This window comes from Podarcis cretensis (assembly GCF_951804945.1).
Source record: "Podarcis cretensis genome assembly, chromosome: 3".
Taxonomy (NCBI): Eukaryota; Metazoa; Chordata; class Lepidosauria; order Squamata; family Lacertidae; genus Podarcis; species Podarcis cretensis.
In genome coordinates this window covers 91,985,754-92,006,231 of record NC_137172.1, presented here as the reverse complement: position 1 = coordinate 92,006,231, position 20,478 = coordinate 91,985,754, and the positions used below count along the sequence as shown (strand labels likewise).

General features: G+C 39.9%; 1 protein-coding gene across 14 annotated transcripts in view; it reads right to left on the bottom strand.

The window, feature by feature from the left end:
* The window catches only part of DST (dystonin), a 306,444-nt gene that overhangs the window by 155,843 nt on the left and 130,123 nt on the right, over positions 1-20,478 (bottom strand). For 11 of the 14 annotated variants that reach the window (XM_079970248.1, XM_079970257.1, XM_079970258.1 and 8 more), the window contains 14 exons: positions 17,320-17,432; positions 17,102-17,208; positions 15,864-15,983; positions 14,697-14,792; positions 14,482-14,609; positions 10,341-10,434; positions 7,926-8,080; positions 4,981-5,443; positions 4,747-4,875; positions 4,465-4,542; positions 4,207-4,368; positions 4,003-4,107; positions 1,520-1,615; positions 525-650 (listed from right to left, as the gene is read on the bottom strand). In XM_079970248.1, the coding sequence (XP_079826374.1) occupies positions 525-650; positions 1,520-1,615; positions 4,003-4,107; positions 4,207-4,368; positions 4,465-4,542; positions 4,747-4,875; positions 4,981-5,443; positions 7,926-8,080; positions 10,341-10,434; positions 14,482-14,609; positions 14,697-14,792; positions 15,864-15,983; positions 17,102-17,208; positions 17,320-17,432 (1,972 nt within the window). Of the gene's footprint in view, positions 1-524; positions 651-1,519; positions 1,616-4,002; positions 4,108-4,206; positions 4,369-4,464; positions 4,543-4,746; positions 4,876-4,980; positions 5,444-7,925; positions 8,081-10,340; positions 10,435-10,544; positions 10,941-14,481; positions 14,610-14,696; positions 14,793-15,863; positions 15,984-17,101; positions 17,209-17,319; positions 17,433-20,478 lie in introns of those variants that run through there. The other 3 variants (XM_079970256.1, XM_079970261.1, XM_079970253.1) reach the window with 3 other exon arrangements.

The following is a 20,478-nucleotide window of genomic DNA, read 5'->3' as shown; positions in this document are numbered from 1 at the left end:
GAGGATTACATTTTTATTTTATGTAACTTCATGCTCTGCAAGCTGAAGATGTTCCCTGGCTGTTAGCCAGTGGCTAATAATAATAATAAAAAGAACAGGATAGTTTCTATATCTGGGCATGTCCTAATCAGTTTACTTACTGGCTTGTGGCCACTGTGCAATCTGTTGACACTAAAAGCCAGTCTATAGGTTGTCCAAAAGCCCAAAATCAGTCAAGAGCTGCAATTACTGCTCTTCTTCAGTGGTGGAAACAGAAAGGTACAGAATACTGCCAAAAATGGTCATCGGGAATTATGAGAAACATCTCATCCATATATTTCACTGACATTGTTTAAGATAATGAGCTTCTTGAATTATTATTTTTGAAGCTAGAATTGTGAAAACAATGGTGATAAGATTAGTTCCCCTTAAGAAAGAACAATTTGTGATGAGACTTCCTTTACTTTTGGGTTCACTGTCTACCTTTAGTACACTGCTAGCACAGCACAAATGGCTTTAGCTGAGTATGTATGGATGATACCTACCATCGACTCTTGGATCAGATCTTCCAGTTTATGAATACTGCTGGACCTATCACAGCTGTATTTTCGATGAACAGCATCTCTTAAATTCTTCAAGTAATTTATGGCCTCTTTGGCGTCATTGAAAAACTAGAATGAAAAAAACACCTTTTTGATTTAAGCAAGCTCTGTCCTCAAGCGAGTAGTCAGTACAGCAGTCTGAAGCCCAGGCTGATAATCCAAGAATGTGGTATACTTTCTTATTAGATAAAGGAGACATAAGTTTCTAAAATCAATTAGAAAACTAAATGAGCCCGTTCACCCCAAGGTCTCCAGTACCAAAGGGGATAAAACCAAAAGTCCTCTTTACCCACTGGGCTGCAAAGTTAACAACTCTCTCTGCCTTCAAACGTGCTGCTTACAACAGTCTGCATTGCCTAGATACTTATGAAGTTAACTGGGTACCCTTTTAACGATCTGTATATGCATTACTTCTTTGCAGTTGGGAAAAATAATAATTCCTGTACAGGGACTTTCTTTCCAGCGCAACCTGGGTAAGTTTCTTCTTCCCCTTCCTGTCCCTCTCCCGCCACTCACAGATGTTTTTCCTCATTGATGATTGTGGTGTGGTTTGTATTGATTGAATAGAGAATTCAGAACATGCAGCAAAATAATAATTGCTTCTAAAATCAAGTGGGAAAGGTTACTCAATTCCTTGGCCCATTTGAACCACATGAAAATACTGGTGTGTGAAAAAGTAGCTTAATCCCTTTAGTTCACATCCACTCAGAAAAAATACGCAACAAAACTCATAATAAAAACAGAACAGCACTTTTGACAGACATCTGCAGCAGTAAAATGTGAAAATTCCTGTGAAATGTGAAAATTCTGGTTTAGATTTATTGCAGGGTCAATATGCTATTATTTGGCATAAAAAAGCATTTAAAATCTTTTTCTTCTTGCTGCTGTTAAGAGTTAAATCTGTGGTTACTCTACAATAATACCCACGTGTTACGTACCTCAAAATATGCAGTGTTTTCTCTCAGATGCTGTTCAACACATTGGCAAAGCTGCAAAATCCAGCTCCACTGTGTTTGCATTGCAGCTCGGTAGGCCTTAGGGATACAAGCAGAGGAAAGAAGTCATGTTTTGCTGTGCAACAGAAGCAATTCAATTGAAGAAGGGGAGAGATTTGAGGAATTGAAGCCCCTGCCCTGCCCAATTTTCCTACTCAAATGCCTTCAACTTGTTGTAACAGTAAGAAAAGAAATCACACCAGCCTCTGAAAATATCAAGTGCATTTCTCTACAAAAAGCAATAAAATTCTCTGAACAATTTACTTATTAGAATAACTGTCATTTATAACTTGAATTTCTTGAATGCATTATTTGCTCTATCCCTGCTATGGTAGAACAGTAATACTGTTGGCCAGCAGAGGCTGCTCTAAATACTGTAGATTTAGAATTCTCCTCAAGCATCTCCCATGGAAACCAGTGGGTGCCTTGTTCTCTGTTAGAAGACGAATTTCAACTCAATTTGCTAAATACCCTACAGATAGTGAAACTGATCTGTTCTGTCATTATGGAAACAAGCCACAGTAAAGACTCAGACTCACATGCTCCCCCCCCCCCCTCTGCTGCAACAAGATTTCTGAAAGCTTTCTCTTCTTTTTTTGATTACTTGCAGCTTGTCGTTCCACCTGGAGCTAACCTTTCCTATGGCTTGTTTGAAACAAGTCGAGCACAAACCACGGAGTCATCAAGCTACCTTATTTCAACAAACCATAGTTAAAAGTTAACTTCCGTCTAGGGCTCAGAGATCAGATTAAATTGTGGTTAATCAAAAGAGAAAGTTTCCAATCTCCTCACAGCTGCACCAGAGGCGGAAGAGGAAGTGTGTGGGTCCAAGATTTGTTCCAGCTAGTTCCTTCTCTAGATAAATGATGGTGAATTGTGATATCTGAATGCAGTCTGAATTTGTCTATAAATACAAACTTTTCAGGAGGTACCAATAGGATATATCTAGTATTAATTTACATAGAAACAACCCCTGCAGCATCAGCCCCAACAGTACAGTGGTACCTCAGGTTAAGTACTTAATTTGTTCCGGAGGTCCGTACTTAACCTGAAACTGTTCTTAACCTGAAGCGCCACTTTAGCTAATGGGGCCTCCTGCTGCTGCCACGCTGCTGGAGCACGATTTCTGTTCTCATCCTGAAGCAAAGTTCTTAACCTGAAGTACTATTTCTGGGTTAGTGGAGTCTGTAACCTGAAGCGTATGTAACCTGAAGCGTATGTAACCCGAGGTACCACTGTACTGCTTAATAGCCTGAAAATATCATAGAGCTTATCTTCTTGCATAAAAACCTTATTACTTCAGAGCACAAACCCTGCATGACTATCTGCTTTGTACACATCCTAGTTTCCTAACTGACAATCGCGTGATCACATTTGGAAGTCTGAAGGCACCTGTAGTAGTTAGCATGCATTTTAAAACCAAAAGGAGAAGCACTCATAAATTTCCAGGTGTTGTTTGGACATTAGATGCATTTTGGACTAGAATCAAGTCACACATTGTAAGCACACGACATGATGCCAGTCTGGAAATAAATTCAATGTCCAAACAATATCTGGAGTTTATGAGCAACAGCAAGTGCCTGAACTTCACACCTTAAATGGAAGCAATCTAATGAAACCTTTGCACGTAAGAAAGGCCTAGAAGTTCCCTGTCAAATGAAAACACAGAACCACTGCCCTGTCACAGGTTACAAAACTCAGCCTCACTGGAATATTGATGGGAACTGATGTAACATAGCTCTCAGTAAAGTGTCTAAGGCTGAGTGTCTGATGGACAAAAGCATTAACAACAGAAATCTGGGATGGGGCCAAGGAGGAGAAGGATAGAAATGGAAAGAAATGGAGTATCTCGCAAGAGGGTATGGTTGACTGGCTGGACATGGGAACTGGCAAGAATGTATGGCTGGCCAGCCCTTGGAACAGCAGCCCTCCACAAATGCTACATTTTGTTGTGGTTCCATTTATTTCATGTCATTGTCATGTCATGTCAAAATTAAGTGTATGCTGTTGCACTTTAAAGATAGGCTTTTGTGAACTACAATACACTGCAACAAATTGATGAATCTGTCTGTTTCAGTTTCTGTCATTTTCTCATTTTTCCAGTATTATTATTATTTATTATTAATGTTGCACAGTATACCACCCTTCAATATAAAAGCACAAAATACATTATCAAAAACAAGAGCAAAGCCAACCAACCAATAACCCCCTCCCCACTGTACAGTTGGGGCAGTGGGTTTATGACATGTCTATGTAGAGCCTGACTGTGAAATCAAAAAGTCTTATTTTACTGAACATTTTCTGGAAATGAAGCATGGGGACTACAGACTGCACCCAGAAAACAAGTCTATATTCTGTTTCAGCAGCCCATAAAAAGAGCCTTGAGAGCCTCTGTTTCTATTCCTAAGTTATGCTTAACAACCTACCTCAATAGTTAGCCTTGCAGGGTGGTTTTCAAATAGCAATTGTTCTGCTATTTCCTGAACAGATTTGATAATTTCTTCCTTCTGATCAAGTTCTCTCATCAGTTCCTTCCAAATAAAAAGACAATTAGCTTTAGAAGCTAGGAGCAAATAAAAAAAGAGAGGTCACATTCAATACTTATTTTTGACTATTTTAACAATGCTTACTGCATGGTAGTCCTTTTTCCGTGCTATATTTGTATTTCTTTCACTCCAGTCATATGCAACCTCCTCCTCTTCTTTCTCATTCAACCATATGAGTTCTCTGGTAGCGCGAGATACAAAATTGTGAAGGGTATCAAGGTGTCTTTCCTGATTTCTTGAGGTGTTCTTGAAAAAGATAGTAAAAGAAATCCATTTTTTTTTTACTTTAAACCTTTTGTCATCAAAGTGGCATCCAAATAAAAGGTGGGACTGCAATCTTACCAAGAGTTTTGCATATTGGCTCTCCAGTTTGTGCAATTTGTCTGCATAGCTGAGTTTAAGGGGAGCAGTCATCTGGATCTGTAAAGAACAAATTGGTTCAAAGAATATATATATATATATATATATATATATATATATATATATATATATATATATATGAATGAAGCACATTGCACACATGTGTATGTGTGGGGTATATTCCTAATTTTTATATGCTGCTTAATATACAAAATCCCTGCACACTTAATATAACCACAACACTCCTCCCCAAAAAAGCTGTACCTCACTGATTTTTGCTTCTTTAAGGCTTGACTCAAATTCTTCAATAGCTTTGTGGACATTCTTGTGATTTTCTAAATGGCTTTCAACACTTGGCAAATCCGAACCCCATTCAGCTCGATCAAGTTGCACCTTGAAAGCAGAAATTGAAAATTAAAGTCGAGCCCTCAAGCGGGTGAGAAAAATGATAAGGCACAGATTGAAAATTTTAAAAAAATGTACATGTAAAGATGTTACCTGCATTTCATCTACCCATCTGAGAAGATCCTGAACAAACTTCATGTTGACTTCCTCCTCTGTTAAATTCTGATCGATAAATGCCGATTTCATCAGAGGTTTTCGGATCTGCATCAATTTGAGTGTTTGCAGTGCACCAGTGTCAACTCCTGTTATGTAGCTTTGAATTAACCGTGGTGGGAAACCTGGGGTGTATGCTGGGGTGATGGCTGGAGTCATTCTTGAAGAAAGACCCGATGATAAACCTGATGTTAGACTCGATGATGTCAAGGAGGGTGATAAGCCCTGGCTCAGTCCAGAGTTTAAGCTGGGGCTGAAGTTTGGTGCAAATCCTGAGTTTAAGCTTTGTGTTATTCCTGATATCATCATCTTGGTCTGTTCTGTAGTCAGTGTCCTCCCCTGGCTGTAGATTGAGGAGCACTCTGCTCTTAAGGCCATAAGGTCATCTCGCAGTTTTGCAACCCTGTTTCAAAAACCAGAAAAGCATTTACTGTAGAAGTGAAAAGATCTGGATATCGTCTCGGGATTTTCATGAATTCTCATCATTTCAAAAACAAAGAATAATGAAACTATCTTGTATTTTGTGTAAAATAAAAAAGGAGAGGGTTGTTATTAAGAGTTCAATCCACACATTCCGGTAAACCTTGATGATAAAGTGATAGATATATTAGGAATTTTAAAGTGCAATGGAGCTAGATGGTAATGTGCCGAGTAATAGTGTGTGTCTGGGCATAATAAAGCCATCATAATGAAAAGTAGTGCCTCTGGGAAAGGCAGAGACAGGATCAAACTCATCCTCCTCTTTAAGAATAGAATGTAAGTATTAAATTAATATACAGTACTGTTGTAACAACTGTAGCCTCAAACACAACTATTATAAGGTAAGAGAAAATTGAAGGGATCCATTTTGTCTCTGTGTGATGCCTCCCAAGCATCTCTTTAAACATAGGCACAAAAAGAATATCTATTGTGAACTGGATTCTCTGTGGATCCTCCTCAATCAGTAGTGATTTCCACAATCAAGATGGAAAGTGTTCAGTCTATTACAGTAGCAAGACTCTCCCCAGAGAAGCTGTGGGGGTCAGGGCTGACCCAGGAGGTATTAGTGCTTGAGGCAAAAAAACCTCCAAACAAACCACCACCGCCCCTCAACCTCCTCTGCCACGGGCATGCCATGCCCCCTCCTCTTCCTCCATTGACATGCCACGCTGCTGTCACACACCCCACTGCTGGGCATGCCCTATACTGCTGCCATTGTTGCCAAGTTAGGCCCTTTGCTCTAAGTGCACCCACTTCACAGCAACCTTAACAAACAGCAGCAGGAAAGACAGCCACTGCAGCAGCACGCACCAGCTGTAGGGGCGTGGCAGTGGTGGAGGCAGGGGCACAGCGCACTCCTCAGGCCCCATATCTGCCACCTGATCTGCAACTGCCTCGCCTCAGCTCATGGGCTGTATATTTGGAGAATGCAGTTTCTACAATACATTTTTGCATGTGAATGTATCCGTGGGAGCAGATGGACCAAAGAAGTGTGAAAACTTGCTCGATCACATTGAGCTCAATGGGACAAATTTAGAGAAAATTCAGCTTTGGAAAAGTTTTTCTGTTCATTAGCAGGAAGAAGAAGAAGAAGAATAGTAGTAGTAGTAGTAGTAGTTTGAATTTGATATCCTGCTTTATGACTACCCAAAGGAGTCTCAAAGCGGCTAACATTCTCCTTTCCCTTCCTCCCCCACAACAAACACTCTGTGAGGTGAGTGGGGCTGAGAGACTTCAGAGAAGTGTGACTGGCCCAAGGTCACCCAGCAGCTGCATGTGGAGGCGCAGGGAAGCAAACCCGGTTCCCCAGATTACAAGTATACCGCTCTTAACCACTACACCACTTTAAAGAGACAGATACTTAAATGGCTGTGTTTGACAATCATTTATGGGCATAGATATTACTGTGGGGTGTGGGGAGAACAACTGGCAATATTTCAAAGCATCAGCACTGTATAAATATAGCCAAGGATATAGGATATAGGAGATCATGCTAGTGCACTAAGAAGTTGCAGACTATGGCTATATTGAAATGGGCTGATGTTCCATGACAACAAGGCTAGCCTCCACCTGGGCTTATGCACTCTCCCTTTTCTCTCTTCTTTCTAGCTTGGTCATGCATGGCAGACTGGAAGCTTCCACTTCCAGTTTTGGATTAACTGCAGTTTAGTGTGTAACCAAACTGTGGTTAATCTTAACTATGGTTAGGGGGGGGGAAATGTGTGGTTTGAAATTGGCTTGTTTCCACTAGCTGGATTTCAGCTTAGCCGCAGTTCAGGTTAGACAACATGGCAAGCTACGGTTAAGCTAAAATGAAAATAAAGCTTAGACATAAACTACAAGTCAGAGATGCTTGCAAAATCCAATAAGCCGTTTAGTATAAGGATCCAGGTAGCCAAGCCACAATCTACAGAGGAAAAAGGTTTTGCCATATTGCCATGCCATTTAAGTTATCTAGTTCAGGACCATTTTAGTTACATCTGGGAGACTGAAATTTCTGGTGTATGTGGGCATCCTTTTACTTTTAGTGTGTTTCTGTTAAAATTGCAGATATTACCAGCTGCAGCCTTCATCATGCTTTTGCATAGCTACTGATAGGACATAAGATGAATGCACCTATTTCTTTCTTTTTACATGTTATTTAATTTATCAATAGCATAATAACATCATCTCATTAATTTTCAATTCTGAAAAGGAAAAAAAACCCAAAATAAACTAGTAAAAGAAAAGAAAAATATATAACTCAGGTGAGGGTAGAGCTTGTTACAACTAAGTATTGTCATTTGTCTACACAGCTTACTCTGCATCCAAAAAAGAAAGAAAAGGGGGTTTCACAGGCTAGAGAATAAATTCTTAAGCATGTATTCACATAAGCTCATATTTCTACATAACATAAATGCACAAACCTCTGGACCAGCTGATCTGCCTGATAATATTTTCCATCAATAAGAATCTGGGCATCCAAGACTTGTTGACGCAGCAGATTCTCACATTCAAGTAGATAACCTGCGATCTCAGCTTCATTCTGGAACTGCAGACCTGATTCTAATCGCTTTGCATCCTGTGTTAAAAATACAAATTGAATTTAATCATGCATTTAACTGGAGAAGAAACTTTATATAAAATACATGGCATATTTTGTACCATTATCATATCCTGAAATTTACAACAGTTACAATAGTTTACAATAGTTATCTTTATTCAGACATGCTTTACAATGTTTATCTGTGGATTAACGTACATGGTAAGAAAAACCCAAGGTGAAAGTCACATTATCACGGTGATGACCAACTAAATCATATTCCGAATAAACTCATTAAGATCAGCAGACTTAAGTTAGTCCATTGTTTCAATCAACCTAATCTGAGTATGACAGTCAGATACCTCCCAGATACTTGGGGTTTTTTTGGCTACCAATCTACATTTTTATATATCCATAAAACAGCATGCTTCATCCAGTGTGTGCAGCAAAATAAGGTGACAATGATATTTAGCTAAACCAATGTTCATGTGTAAAAACCCATAATCTGTGTGTGTGTGTGTGTGTGTGTGTGTGTGTGTGTGAAGATTGTGACACTTAAAATATTAAACATTTTAGCTTTTGCTTTCATCAGTAACAACACTAGATTTCAAGTCAGTCATTGGAAACTAAGGTGATAGTCTTAAGAATGATGAGAATCGAGAGAGTTTACAGCAAAGTGAAAGACTTCAAGTGTCCCAGGATCAGACTTTTTTCTGTTGGAAAAATTTCCCATTGAGTGGTTTCAACTTACTACATTAAAATGCCTTCCACAAGGTTGATTAAGCTTTCTCTTTGTTATGGCTGAAGTGCTTTCAAAAATGTGATGAATATAACAACTGCAGGGAGGGAGGGAAGTCAAGACTTGGCAGAGTCAAAGGGAATATATGGTGATAATAAGGATTGTTGGGAAAAGACTTGCAAAGTCTTGCAGGCGATATTCTTTTTACTGAACAGATTTGCCAGACAGTCTGTTTTTGCTGATGGCATTTGCCCTAAGATAACTACAGCTGATGCAATGGTTGGAGTCACAATAATGTAACAAAGGACTGATAGCATTTTGTAGGTTTGGAGGCTGGAGGAAAGCAGTGATAGGAGATTTGTTGGTGGCTTTTAAATGGTATTATAACTTGGCTATCGAGAGGTAGATGTCTTTAACTGCAAGGTGGTAGCTGGATAAAATTATATCATGACAGGGTTGTGGAGTTCCTTTTTAGTATCCTCAAGGGTCTAAGCCATAGGCAGTATTGTTAGGGACATAACCTTTGCACCCATTCTAGAAATTGTAAGTCATCCTCCACCACAACAACCACAAGCTTTATTAACCTGCCGCATGACATTTCCATGCAGATGACCACATTCTTACAAACTCATTAATATTTTTATTTTAAAAAACCATCCAATTCTTGGATACTATAAGGAACAGAAAACTCCTGGATTTACAGAGTGACCCCTCTAAAACCTAGGACTTGGAGAATATTGCCTAAAAGCATACATGCACTTTTAATCATTTTCACAAACCTTGCTTGCAAAATTATAGCACCTGTATTCTTCCTAAGAATTGTCTCCACCCTTAGTATTTGCAGGGTGGAAACAGATGCTATTCTCAAGTGAGGCTGTGAACATACATTCTCCACCCTAAAAACAAATCACCTTGGAACCCAACAAGTGTATGAATTTAAAACATTTAACATTCTTTAAGCCTGTCCACTTTGTCTGCCACTTATTAACATCAGCGTCCACCTCCATTTCACACGACTGATGAAATAAGTTGCATGCTTTTCTAGGATATCCCAGTACAGTGGTACCTCGGGTTAAGTATTTAATTCGTTCCAGAGGTCCGTACTTAACCTGAAACTGTTCTTAACCTGAAGCACCACTTTAGCTAATGGGGCCTGCTGCTGCTGCCGTGCCACCGGAGCACAATTTCTGTTCTTATCCTGAAGCAAAGTTCTTAACCTGAAGCACTATTTCTGGGTTAGGTCTGTAACCTTAAGCGTATATAACCTGAAGCATATGTAACCCGAGGTACCACTGTATGTTCAAGCGCCTGCCAACCATCAGAGGTATTCTTCTCATCCTCACAACTCCAAGAGATGTTGTGGAAATTCCAATTATACAAACAGAAGACCTCAAGCCAACAGATGGTGATTTGGTACTGGTCACCTAGTAAGTATGTTTCTGTGCAAGGATATTAATCCAGATTTTACAACTCCAGCTCCACCCCTTTATCCAGTGGTCTATGCTGGGGCTTTTTTATACAGATAAGGAGACAGGAAATTAGCTATCCAAATAGACTTACTGATTGCACAGCATTTCGAGCAAGCATTAGTTTGTCTTCGCAGCCCAGGCTGTCTCGCTGAATTCTGTTTGCAATCTGCTGCAGCATTTCTAACCTAAAAGAAGTCAGAAGTTAAGACAAATCACATGGGGCTGGTCATTAACATCTCAATTCTGCTACCAGATAAAAATGCACCACATTCTGCAGAATAATACCAGCACTTACCTGGTTCCTTCCTTGGGACCATTGCCAAAGCTTATACAAGAATTAACAAGGGTAGGACCACAGTTAACAGACAAGAAGTTTTCATTGGAATCAATGCTGGTCCGGGTGCTAGTGCTGTTACTAAATACAGAGTCACTGCTGTGGTAGCCATAACTGTTCGCATTCATTTTTTTAGAGCCAGAAAGCTATCCCGCTGGTCATTTAAAAAGTTGAGAAGACAAAATGCCTGCAAAAACATACAGCTTCCAGGGACTAGATGGCTTTAAGGACAAAAACCAAGCTCTGCATCCTTAAATAGGTCTCAGCATGCATATTCAAAGCCCTGCAAGTAGCATTCTCATTCCTCTTCAGAAGACTTCGCCTTCAGCTATATATGCCAATGTGGGCTTGGCTTCTGTAGCTTGAATTGCCTGTGCAAGTATGGACTAATCAGAATGATTAGGGTGTTCACTCGGAAAGAGGGATGCCAAATATTTTATGTAAGTCTCATCCAAGTTCAACAAACTAAACGATTTGAGGAGTGGGGAGGGAACTCCCCTTCAACAGTTTCACAACCTTTAGTCTCCCTACACTTAGCATAGGTTTTTCAGTAGTTTCTCATCCAGGTCCATGCCCACTTTGCTTCAGAAATGTTGCTTCAGAAATACTGCTCCCAAAACATCCATTGGCCCCATACACAGCAGTCTAGACATTTGCTATAAACAGTATTAAAGCTTATGTTCTGGCTATGTCCCTCTTAAAACTATACATAGCCTTTGTTGGAAAGAACTAAAATTAAGTATGTGTGGTTTGTTCACTTTAAGTACATACAACATGCATCTATTTTTTTTAAATATCAGATAAAAATATTAAGATTAATCTTTATCTTTTAAACAGGAAAATTAGTGCCTGCCTTGCCATATTGATGCCACTGAATTTAATGGAGATACTGTGGTTTAAAATGTGACAGTGAATCAATTATTTGGACTGCTTCGTCACTATGGGCTGTGTGTGTGTGTAATTCAGAATGTTTGCCAAAGTTGGTATATGTATTTTGCCTCCTCCTGGCGATCAGTAATCATGTTAATGTCAAAAATGAAATCCAATGGCATTCTTTAGCTTTCAGCTCACAGAAAATCTCAATTCTTATTCATGTTTCAAATGGTAAATGAGCAGCTGGGATCTTCCTCTGTTAACCCTCAAGGATGATGCCTGCACACTATCTTCTCTTACTCCTATTATTCAATCATTTCATGTTCTATAAAACCCCACCCATATCACGCCATTGCTGCTTGAAGCTATAAACAAGTTGAGCTTTTCCTTAAAAGACTGTGCTGGCTTGCTATTTGGCCCTTGCATGCTTGGCGGAAAAAAATCATACTGACTGCTGAATAGCATGTAACTACACGTGTTAACTCCGGGTGCATGGTTGCCTGTGATCCATGTCTGCATTAAAGTATACTACAAACTTATTGCTATATGATCCTGTGACATGTCAGCTCCCTATCTATTGACTTCAGCACCACTTTTGTTAGGTCAAGAAGATTTGTGAAAGAGACCTAATATTTACCGGTATATAATGTGAAAACTATTGTGTTCCAGTCACAATGAAAGGGCTTTATCACAATGAAAAAACATTTGGAAAATGGGATCCCAAACTGCTTATATGCACAATGGGAAGCAATTGATCATTTGGGAAGCCCATTTTATATTGAAATTGACTTAGCATGTATAGCCTACATGCACATCCTCCATCATTTATAAGACTAGATTTACTCTTAGGGACTGGCATTTTCTCCTCTCCCACACACCAAGGCAAATACAGTTCTCTTAATACACAGCCTCAACTTTCTTAAGTACAAGTCCTTCTTCCCTCCATCACCACTGAAACCTCTGTAAAGAAGTGGAGGATGAAAGCTGCAACTGAGAAGAGGTGGGAAGGGCTTAGTTCTTTCATTCCCATGCTGCTTTTACCCCTTGCACAGCAAATCCTCATGAGCAAAGCCCTGCTTGTCTCCTACTACAAAACTTGCTTTACTTAAACTTCTACCATAGTTTAAATCAGGCATAGGCAAACTCAGCCCTCCAGCTGTTTTGGGACTACAACTCCCATCATCCCTAGCTAACAGGACCAGTGGTCAAGGATGATGGGAACTGTAGTCTCAAAAAACATCTGTGGGGCCGAGTTTTCCTATACCTGGTTTAAATCCACAATTGTCATCTCAGTGTCTCTCCACAACCACTTTACTCAAACCTCTATGGTTGTTAGAATAGAGCGAGAAGGTTACTGAAAGGGAGGGAAAAGAACTTTCAACCTTCTCCCTCTTCCATTCCTCCATTGCCTCATGTGATAGATAAGATGATAGATAGATGATAGATAGATAGATGATAGATAGATAGAGATAGATAGATAGATAGATAGATAGATAGATAGATAGGATGCGGAACCCTCAAATATTACAAGGTGCGATCTCACGGTCATGCATTTCACTCCTGCAACCACGTTATCCTTAACATGAAGTTCCAGATTTAATGTAGTAATTAAGAAATGCTTTTTATTTCCAGAAAACACACATATATATACAACACCCACCAGCTGAACTTAGCATCCTCTAACTCAGCCTTTCTCAACTTTCGGTCCTCAGCTGTTCTTGAACTACAACTACCATCATCCCTGGACACTGCTCATGATGGCTAGGAATGATGGGAGTTGTCGTCCAACAATGTCTAGAGACCTAAGGCTGAGAAAGGCTGCCTAACGAAACAAGTTAATTAATTTATTTAATTTCATAAACTGTATACACTGCTTGATTGTGAAAAGCCTCAAAACGGTTTACAAAAATATAAAACAAGAAAATCAAAACTCACACCCAAACTTTAAAACATACAAAATACTAAAATGGATTAAAATCCCCTCAACTTTCTAAGCATCTGGGTAAGCTTGTCTAACCAACCATGTTTTTAGCAGGCGCAGAAAAGAGTACGGTGAAGGCACCTGCTTGATCTCAATAGTTGACAGGATTGCTCTTATTAATCTACTCATCTTAAAGATACAGTAACATATATCATGATGGGTTGTGTGTGCAAAAGGGGCTGCTAAATAGGAGAGGAAGAGACACAGAAAGAGAGGTGGTCTGTGTGCAAGTAAGAGTTGAAAAAGGATGGAGGAAAAAGAAGGTGAAGGTGAAAGTGGTGTGGGTATATGCAAAGGGGCTGCAGAACAGAAATTCAGAGAAGGCATGGCAATATTGGGGGGGGGGGTGATCTGTGCTCAAAGAAGAATTGAAAAACAGAAGGAGGGTGGAAGAAAAAAGCAGAGTGAAGGTGAAAATGGGAATGCACAAGGGGCTGCTAAAAAAGAAGGGAGTAGGAGGCATCAGAATGGGGGCGAAGAGGTAAACAGGGGCATGAAAGAATCTGCAGAGCAGGAGAGAACAGTGGCTTCATAGTTGGCCGGAAGGTGGAAAGGGTGCTTAGCAGTAATGTGTGGGAAGAGGAAATGCAGGAGATTATCACAGGGGTACTTTGTGTGCAAGGGGGCTTGCACAAAAGTGTGAGAGGAGACATGGGCATGGGGGCAAAGGTGAAAACAGGAGTGCAAAGAGGGACTGCAGAACAGAAGAAAGAAGTGGCTTCAGAAATGGGGTTGGGAAGGTGAATAGTAAGTTTAGCAGCTGTGAGGATTGGGAAGTTAATGTCGGGGGAAGTGGCAGGGGGGTTGGCAAGCAGAGCAAGCAGAGGTGCAGACCATAGTAATAAAATTAAGCTTAGGTTTGGATGGATTTCTTATAATAAACGGTTGAGCCTATCAAATAAGATTCTAACTTGCCAATGTACCTAAAGTTGATTTTAAGTATTCTAATAAAAGTGCCCTTGTCTGTTTTGCAAAATACCGCACTGGCCATTTTCAAATGAGCAGGCAGAGAAGCAAGCTTGTAAAACAAAAATACCAACATACCTTTCAACTTCTGGTCGAAGTGTTTTTTCTCTTTCCAACATAGCAATAATTAGCTTCCCCCACTCTTTCTCTATGTCATTGGGGTGGTAACCTTGAGGAAGCTTGATACGCCCAAATTCTATCCAAACCTTCAAAACAAGGAATGATTACATAAAGCCAAGATAAAAGGAAACAAGACCAGCATTCGAAAATCCATTTTAAAAAAAACGGCTTACCTCCAGTAATTTATATAGGTGTTTGATTTTTGATTTCTCTATCTCCTTTGGTGGAATTTCTGTTTCTTTAAATTGTAAATATTGGTTATAAAGTGCCTAAAGAAAAACAAACAAGCATTGCTGTCATGTCAGAATAGTTGGTCTACTGAAGCTTTTGAAAATCTTTTCATGCCCATAAGTGTGGAACCAGTTTGTGTGGGTTTACTCACTATCCTAACCAAACCCCTTCTTAGATTTACAGTAGGAAGAGGAGAATTAAACTGTCAACCTTGAATTAAATTTGCCTTAAATTCAAATGTAATACTGATTATTCCGAGCACTGGCAGTCATGGTTTCAATCCAGAAAACAGCAGCTGGCACAGAATTCTGTTCAATTTCTTTCTTTGGAATGTGATTTGACAGTCCAGACCCCAAACTTTGATTTAGATGGGGCAATGGTTCGCACAGCCTCAGTTAAAAATTCATCCCAGTGCCTCCAAGCCAGGGGAATCCCCAGGGCTGCTCAATACTGACATGGAAGCTGTACAACAGGACTGCGTCTTCTTCCCAATTTTCTAGGAGCCCAAAGGCCACAATGTATAACTAGCAACGAAAGACCTGGCAAGCTTTTTACCTGCATGGGGCGACTGAGGGTCAAAATCTACAAGGTCAGAAGATAGCTGTATCGCTGACTACCCATTGTGTAAAAACTAAGTTTATGGCAAACTTTATTTGAGCTCCTCTGGGAGGAAGGGGGATATGTGCATTTAATTAATAAAACTAACATGACCAATAGAAGGCTTAGCCTTCTCTCTGACATGCTAGCTTCCCATCAACAGAACGTTTTTATTCTGGGAAGCATTCAATTATGCAACTTGCACTACCACCCACACTCCCAGGAAAGCCCTACCAATGCTTTTCTTCTGAATTCATGGATTGTTTCCTGGCTATAAGTGAGGTTGGACTAAGCATCAGTGCTCTAGCTGGACAAGAGACAGGCTGCATCTGAGGGAAAGAGCTGAGAATTTTTGAGCCCAATATTGTGTACTCCAGCAGTGGCACGCAAGGGAATATAAGTAGGCTGTTACTAATTTGTATAGGAGTATTGCTCTAAATAGGTAGGTGATCCCTCTAAAAGAATTAATACAGAATGCACTTTATTCTGTATCTTGATAATGTAAACATTACCTTGAGTTCCACAGGATTGTTTGGAAACGCTCTGTCAGTCATCATCGTGGCATGGTGCCTGATCCACTGGATGAGGTAGTTCACCATATTCTGGTATTCAACCCACTTGACTTCAACATCCTAGCAAGTAAGTAGGAATAAAGTTCTATCAAAGCATTTTGTAGCACTGGAAGCCTACAGCAACCGATCTGACGGGCAGCTACGCCAACTCAGAATAGGATAGTGAGTCCTATAGCCATCTCTCTCTCTTGGCCCTTCGTGCTCCTACTGAGTTCCCTGGTCATAATGCTGCAGTGATGGAAGAAGCCCACAATTCAAAACTAGCGCAATCCACTTTCTATGCAACTCTTAGTATTCAGATTCTACATCAGCCATATGCTTCTTTAGCTCTTCGTCCCACAACCCCCAGTTCTTCATATCTCCCTTATCTGTATATCCATCTCCTTCCCATCGCTGCACTGAATACGATGTTTAGGCCCAGCCATAATTTCTCCTTTGCTTCTATTCATTTCATGCCCCTACCAACCATGTATTATGAGCTAGCGCCTATGTTATGGGGTCAATAAACTGTGCTTTGGGTGCATAGGTCCCATGTCTAAGAGATGGGGCAACATGCTCATTCTGGACAGAGTCACACTCCCTCTAAAGGAGAAAGTGAATAGGTACTCCTGGATAGATCTCTATCACTAGAGACACAAGTGTCCCATGTGACTAGGTGTGCCTTTTACCATAGAATCAAAAGGTCAGCTATTCCAACTCCTTGCGATACAGGAATCCGGCCCACAGCTGTCCCTGGGTAGGCTCAAACCACCAACCGGTGGTTTAACAGCCGGATACACTGACCCACTGCAACACCTTAGCTTTATCACATCAACCAGTTATGGCGGTTCCTAGCCTGGGATAGTTTGACCACTGTAGTCTATGTACTTGGTAACCTCAGGGCACGATTGCAATGGAGTCTATGTAGGGCTTCCCTTGAGCCTGGTTTTGGAGCTCCAGCTGGTGCAGAATGTGGTGGTCAGATTTCTGATGGAGGCACATGACCGACAAAAGGTGACACAATTGTAAAATCAGCTGCACAGACTACTCACATACTACCAAGCCAGATTCGAATGTCCAAATCCCAACAATCAGATAATATCCTCTTTTCTTTTCAATTGCCAGTGAAATTAACCCTTCTCCATGACAAGCTTGTTTTGTATGTTAACATAGTTTATAATTGCTAATATCTTACTTACATGTGCACTGATGCCTTCACCACCTTCTGGTACTTTGGGAAATGCATCATAAAGTGATGACACATAAGTGATTACTGACTTCTCATCAGGCGAGGAGACATCAACATCTTAAAAAAAAGACACGACACAGCTAATGTCTACCATACATACATTAGAGTGTTACAATTCCAATGCAGTCTGATGCTACGATCTACTAAGGATCCCATTCAATAACTCACCTTCGGGGTCCAGAAGTCTGGCAACACCAAGTTTTTCTGCTACAAAAAAAGCATGCTCTAAATTTGCAAGGTTGCTTTGAACAGCAACGGTATTCATGTCTATCAGGTCCGGCCTGCAAGACAAAAACAATAATTTAAGTTTGATTTTGGAAAATATTGTGGTAGGTAAGATCTTCATTAATTTCAATGGATGCATTTATGAAGGATATGACTCTTTCGTTGAGTTAGAAGAGGGGTTTTTTCCTCCATACCTGGGATGCAACCTGTTTCAATATTCAGCTTCAGGAAGGAATTTTCCCTCAAATAATATTATTTGCGAAAAATAGTGGATACCTTGATCAGAGTCATTTCAGTTCTTTTCTAAACCCTAACTGTGCAGTCTCATCTCTCTGCTAGGGATAGGGCAAATCTCATGGGGATATTTTATGAAATGAAAGGGAGTTAAATGTGTTGAGATCCTGTAAAGGGTTGGGCTACCTGCCCTTAATAATAACATAAGAGAAGGCTGCTGGATCATGCCAATGACCCATCTAGTCCAGCAGCTTATTTCCACGAGGTCTGTATAATGCTGGACCAAAAGTTAAATTATTCCTTAGATCTTACATTATCTGGTCTTCACACAGTCTCTTTTTAACATTCACGATTAGAGGAACATCTCTTCTAGAGGTCCACATACTGTCTGCATCTCTCAATTTTGACAAGGTCCATTAATACTACCTCTCAATCAGTTACTCCATCAATAGCACTATAAGGCTTTAAATTCTTTAAAGACTGGTGTCTGGCTAGACTGACTCAGCAAAGCCCATCCCCAGTGGTATAAGTAGCATAGCAGCAGCAGCCAGGAAATTAAGAAAAACCTAAGGATGTATAGTGTCTCCAGTGAGCACCTAGTAGACCCTGCAAAGCAGAAGTAGATGCAGTACTCTATCTGAATGAAAATGTGACCCATAATTCAATCATTACCTAAGAGATGGTGCATCAGTGTAGATGATATTATATACAATTACTTTTTAAGAGGCAAAATAAAGGAGTTGATGTTAAGAAAGAGAAGTGAACATAAAAAGAGGTAAGTAAACAGTGGTAATTTCAGGGAACAACAGGGGACAAAAGGACTTATTCATTTCCCTGCTGACAGAATTAATGAGATACGGTACAAATTCTAGGGACCACTGAAATCATTCACAGAGTAAACCTGAATTTATTTCGCTCCCTAATTTTAGGTTCACGTTTTGGCAAGTTTCCCTTTGTGTAGAAGACCTATTCCAATTCCTTAAAACAGAATAGGTATTTCAAGCAAAAGATGCAACAAAAACCTAGGACTTTAATATCGATAAGCTATTCCCCATGACTTCAGTCTAAAGTTATTGTCTAAAGTGAAATTAATTCCTTCAACTGAAAAGGAAAAACAGTAACATTTTCTACAGATTTAATATGCACATAAAGAACTACAAAGAATTGTTAGAAGAGTGAACTTGAAAAGCACTAATATTTTATGTCACAGTAATGCAGAGGAAAGATTAAGGAGGATTTCACATCATAGCATATACTAAGTGAATTGGAAAAACAACAACATTTATAACTGAAAGCATATGCCTGCTGTTTTCATTTTGCTGATATCCACGACATTTCACACATGTCGATAGTAATGAAGCAAAACGTGAGATGAAAAACACAAAATGATGCCTGTTCAGCTGCTGACTTTTCAGGACAAGAAAGGGCAAGTTGTTATGCAAGCCTTGCCTGTTCATGGGAAAAGAAAAAACAACAAAACAGAAGCAACAATTATCTGGCTGAAAACGGGCAGCTAACAAAGTTTTCATCCAAGAGGGGGCAAGATTGGATTTTCTTCACAACAAAATAATCCTATTAACTGCAAAGGTACCATTAAGTACTTGTCACAGATTTCAAACTAATATTTCTTACTCATGGTGCAGCATTGCATATGCACCAGAGGTAACCACTCTCAGTAAAAGTTGGTTAAAGCAATTCTAAAAAATGCTTTGCCAACCAGCTTTTAACATAGTTCTGAAACAAGAGATTGAAACCAAGCTATCACTGGCACTATGTCTGCACCAAGCCTGAGTACGTATGTGTATGTATATATATCTCCATATTCAACATTTACAGAAAAATGCTACCTTGTGCAAATTCTAAAATCTTTCAAATTGTGACATCATGCATACATTAGGAATATTACACTCAACAGTGTGCCTCAAGGGATAAATGACACAGCCTTTAGTCATAACACTGTGAGTCATTCTATGGCAGGGATTTAAGAGAAGCTGGGTATTTGCCACCGAAGGAAACACACAAATAACTCAGAAAGAGAGAGAATAATTCACTTGAAAAAATCCCAGCACTACATGCGCCACACCCAAAATAAACCGCTCACTTTCCAAATACATGATGTGTTTTTTTTCCTTTTTACTTCTGAAAAGGACCTTCTTCTGTCAGACCTCTAAACAATATGGAGATAATGTGTTAATTAATTTAATTATGATGGGCAGCACAGAAAACTCTTTCAGATATTCTGCAAGATTTTTTAGGCTGCTTTCCATAATCACCCTTGTTCTCCCCACTCCAAAAAGCCACCCCTGATGTTTGGGAGGCCTTCCGTAGTGGAATCTAATGGAGCAGAAGGGGATGGAAATGAAACTGGCCAACAACATTTCAATGCACAGAAGTTTGTATGCATGAGCTATAGAAGATCCAGGCACAAAAACAGAGGATATAATGCAACTTTAAGACAGACACCAGAGAACAGAGCTGCACAAATCAGTGGTGCTGCCTAAATATATTTTGTTCTTACAAGATTTTGCTTAGAATGTGCTACAAAGGAGGGAGGAAAGGCTGTAAAAACTGCAACACATCTAAGAATAAAATAAAACTATGGTCTTGTGGCAGAACCAAGCTAGAGGTTGCTGTACAAAGGATGCACCAAATTTCTTATGCACATAAGCAAGCAAACTTAAGGCCCTGTTTCTATAAATATATAACATGTTCCTTCTGGTCTTGTGGTTAAGGAAGAGAAAGGCTTAACTCTTGTCTGGGATCGGAAAACATGCCTCAGCTGCTGTGCTACACCAAGCTAAAAGGAAAAGCAATGCAACTGCAAGTTCTTCTCCAGGAGTAACCTATTTTTGTACAGTTCCGGTAAAC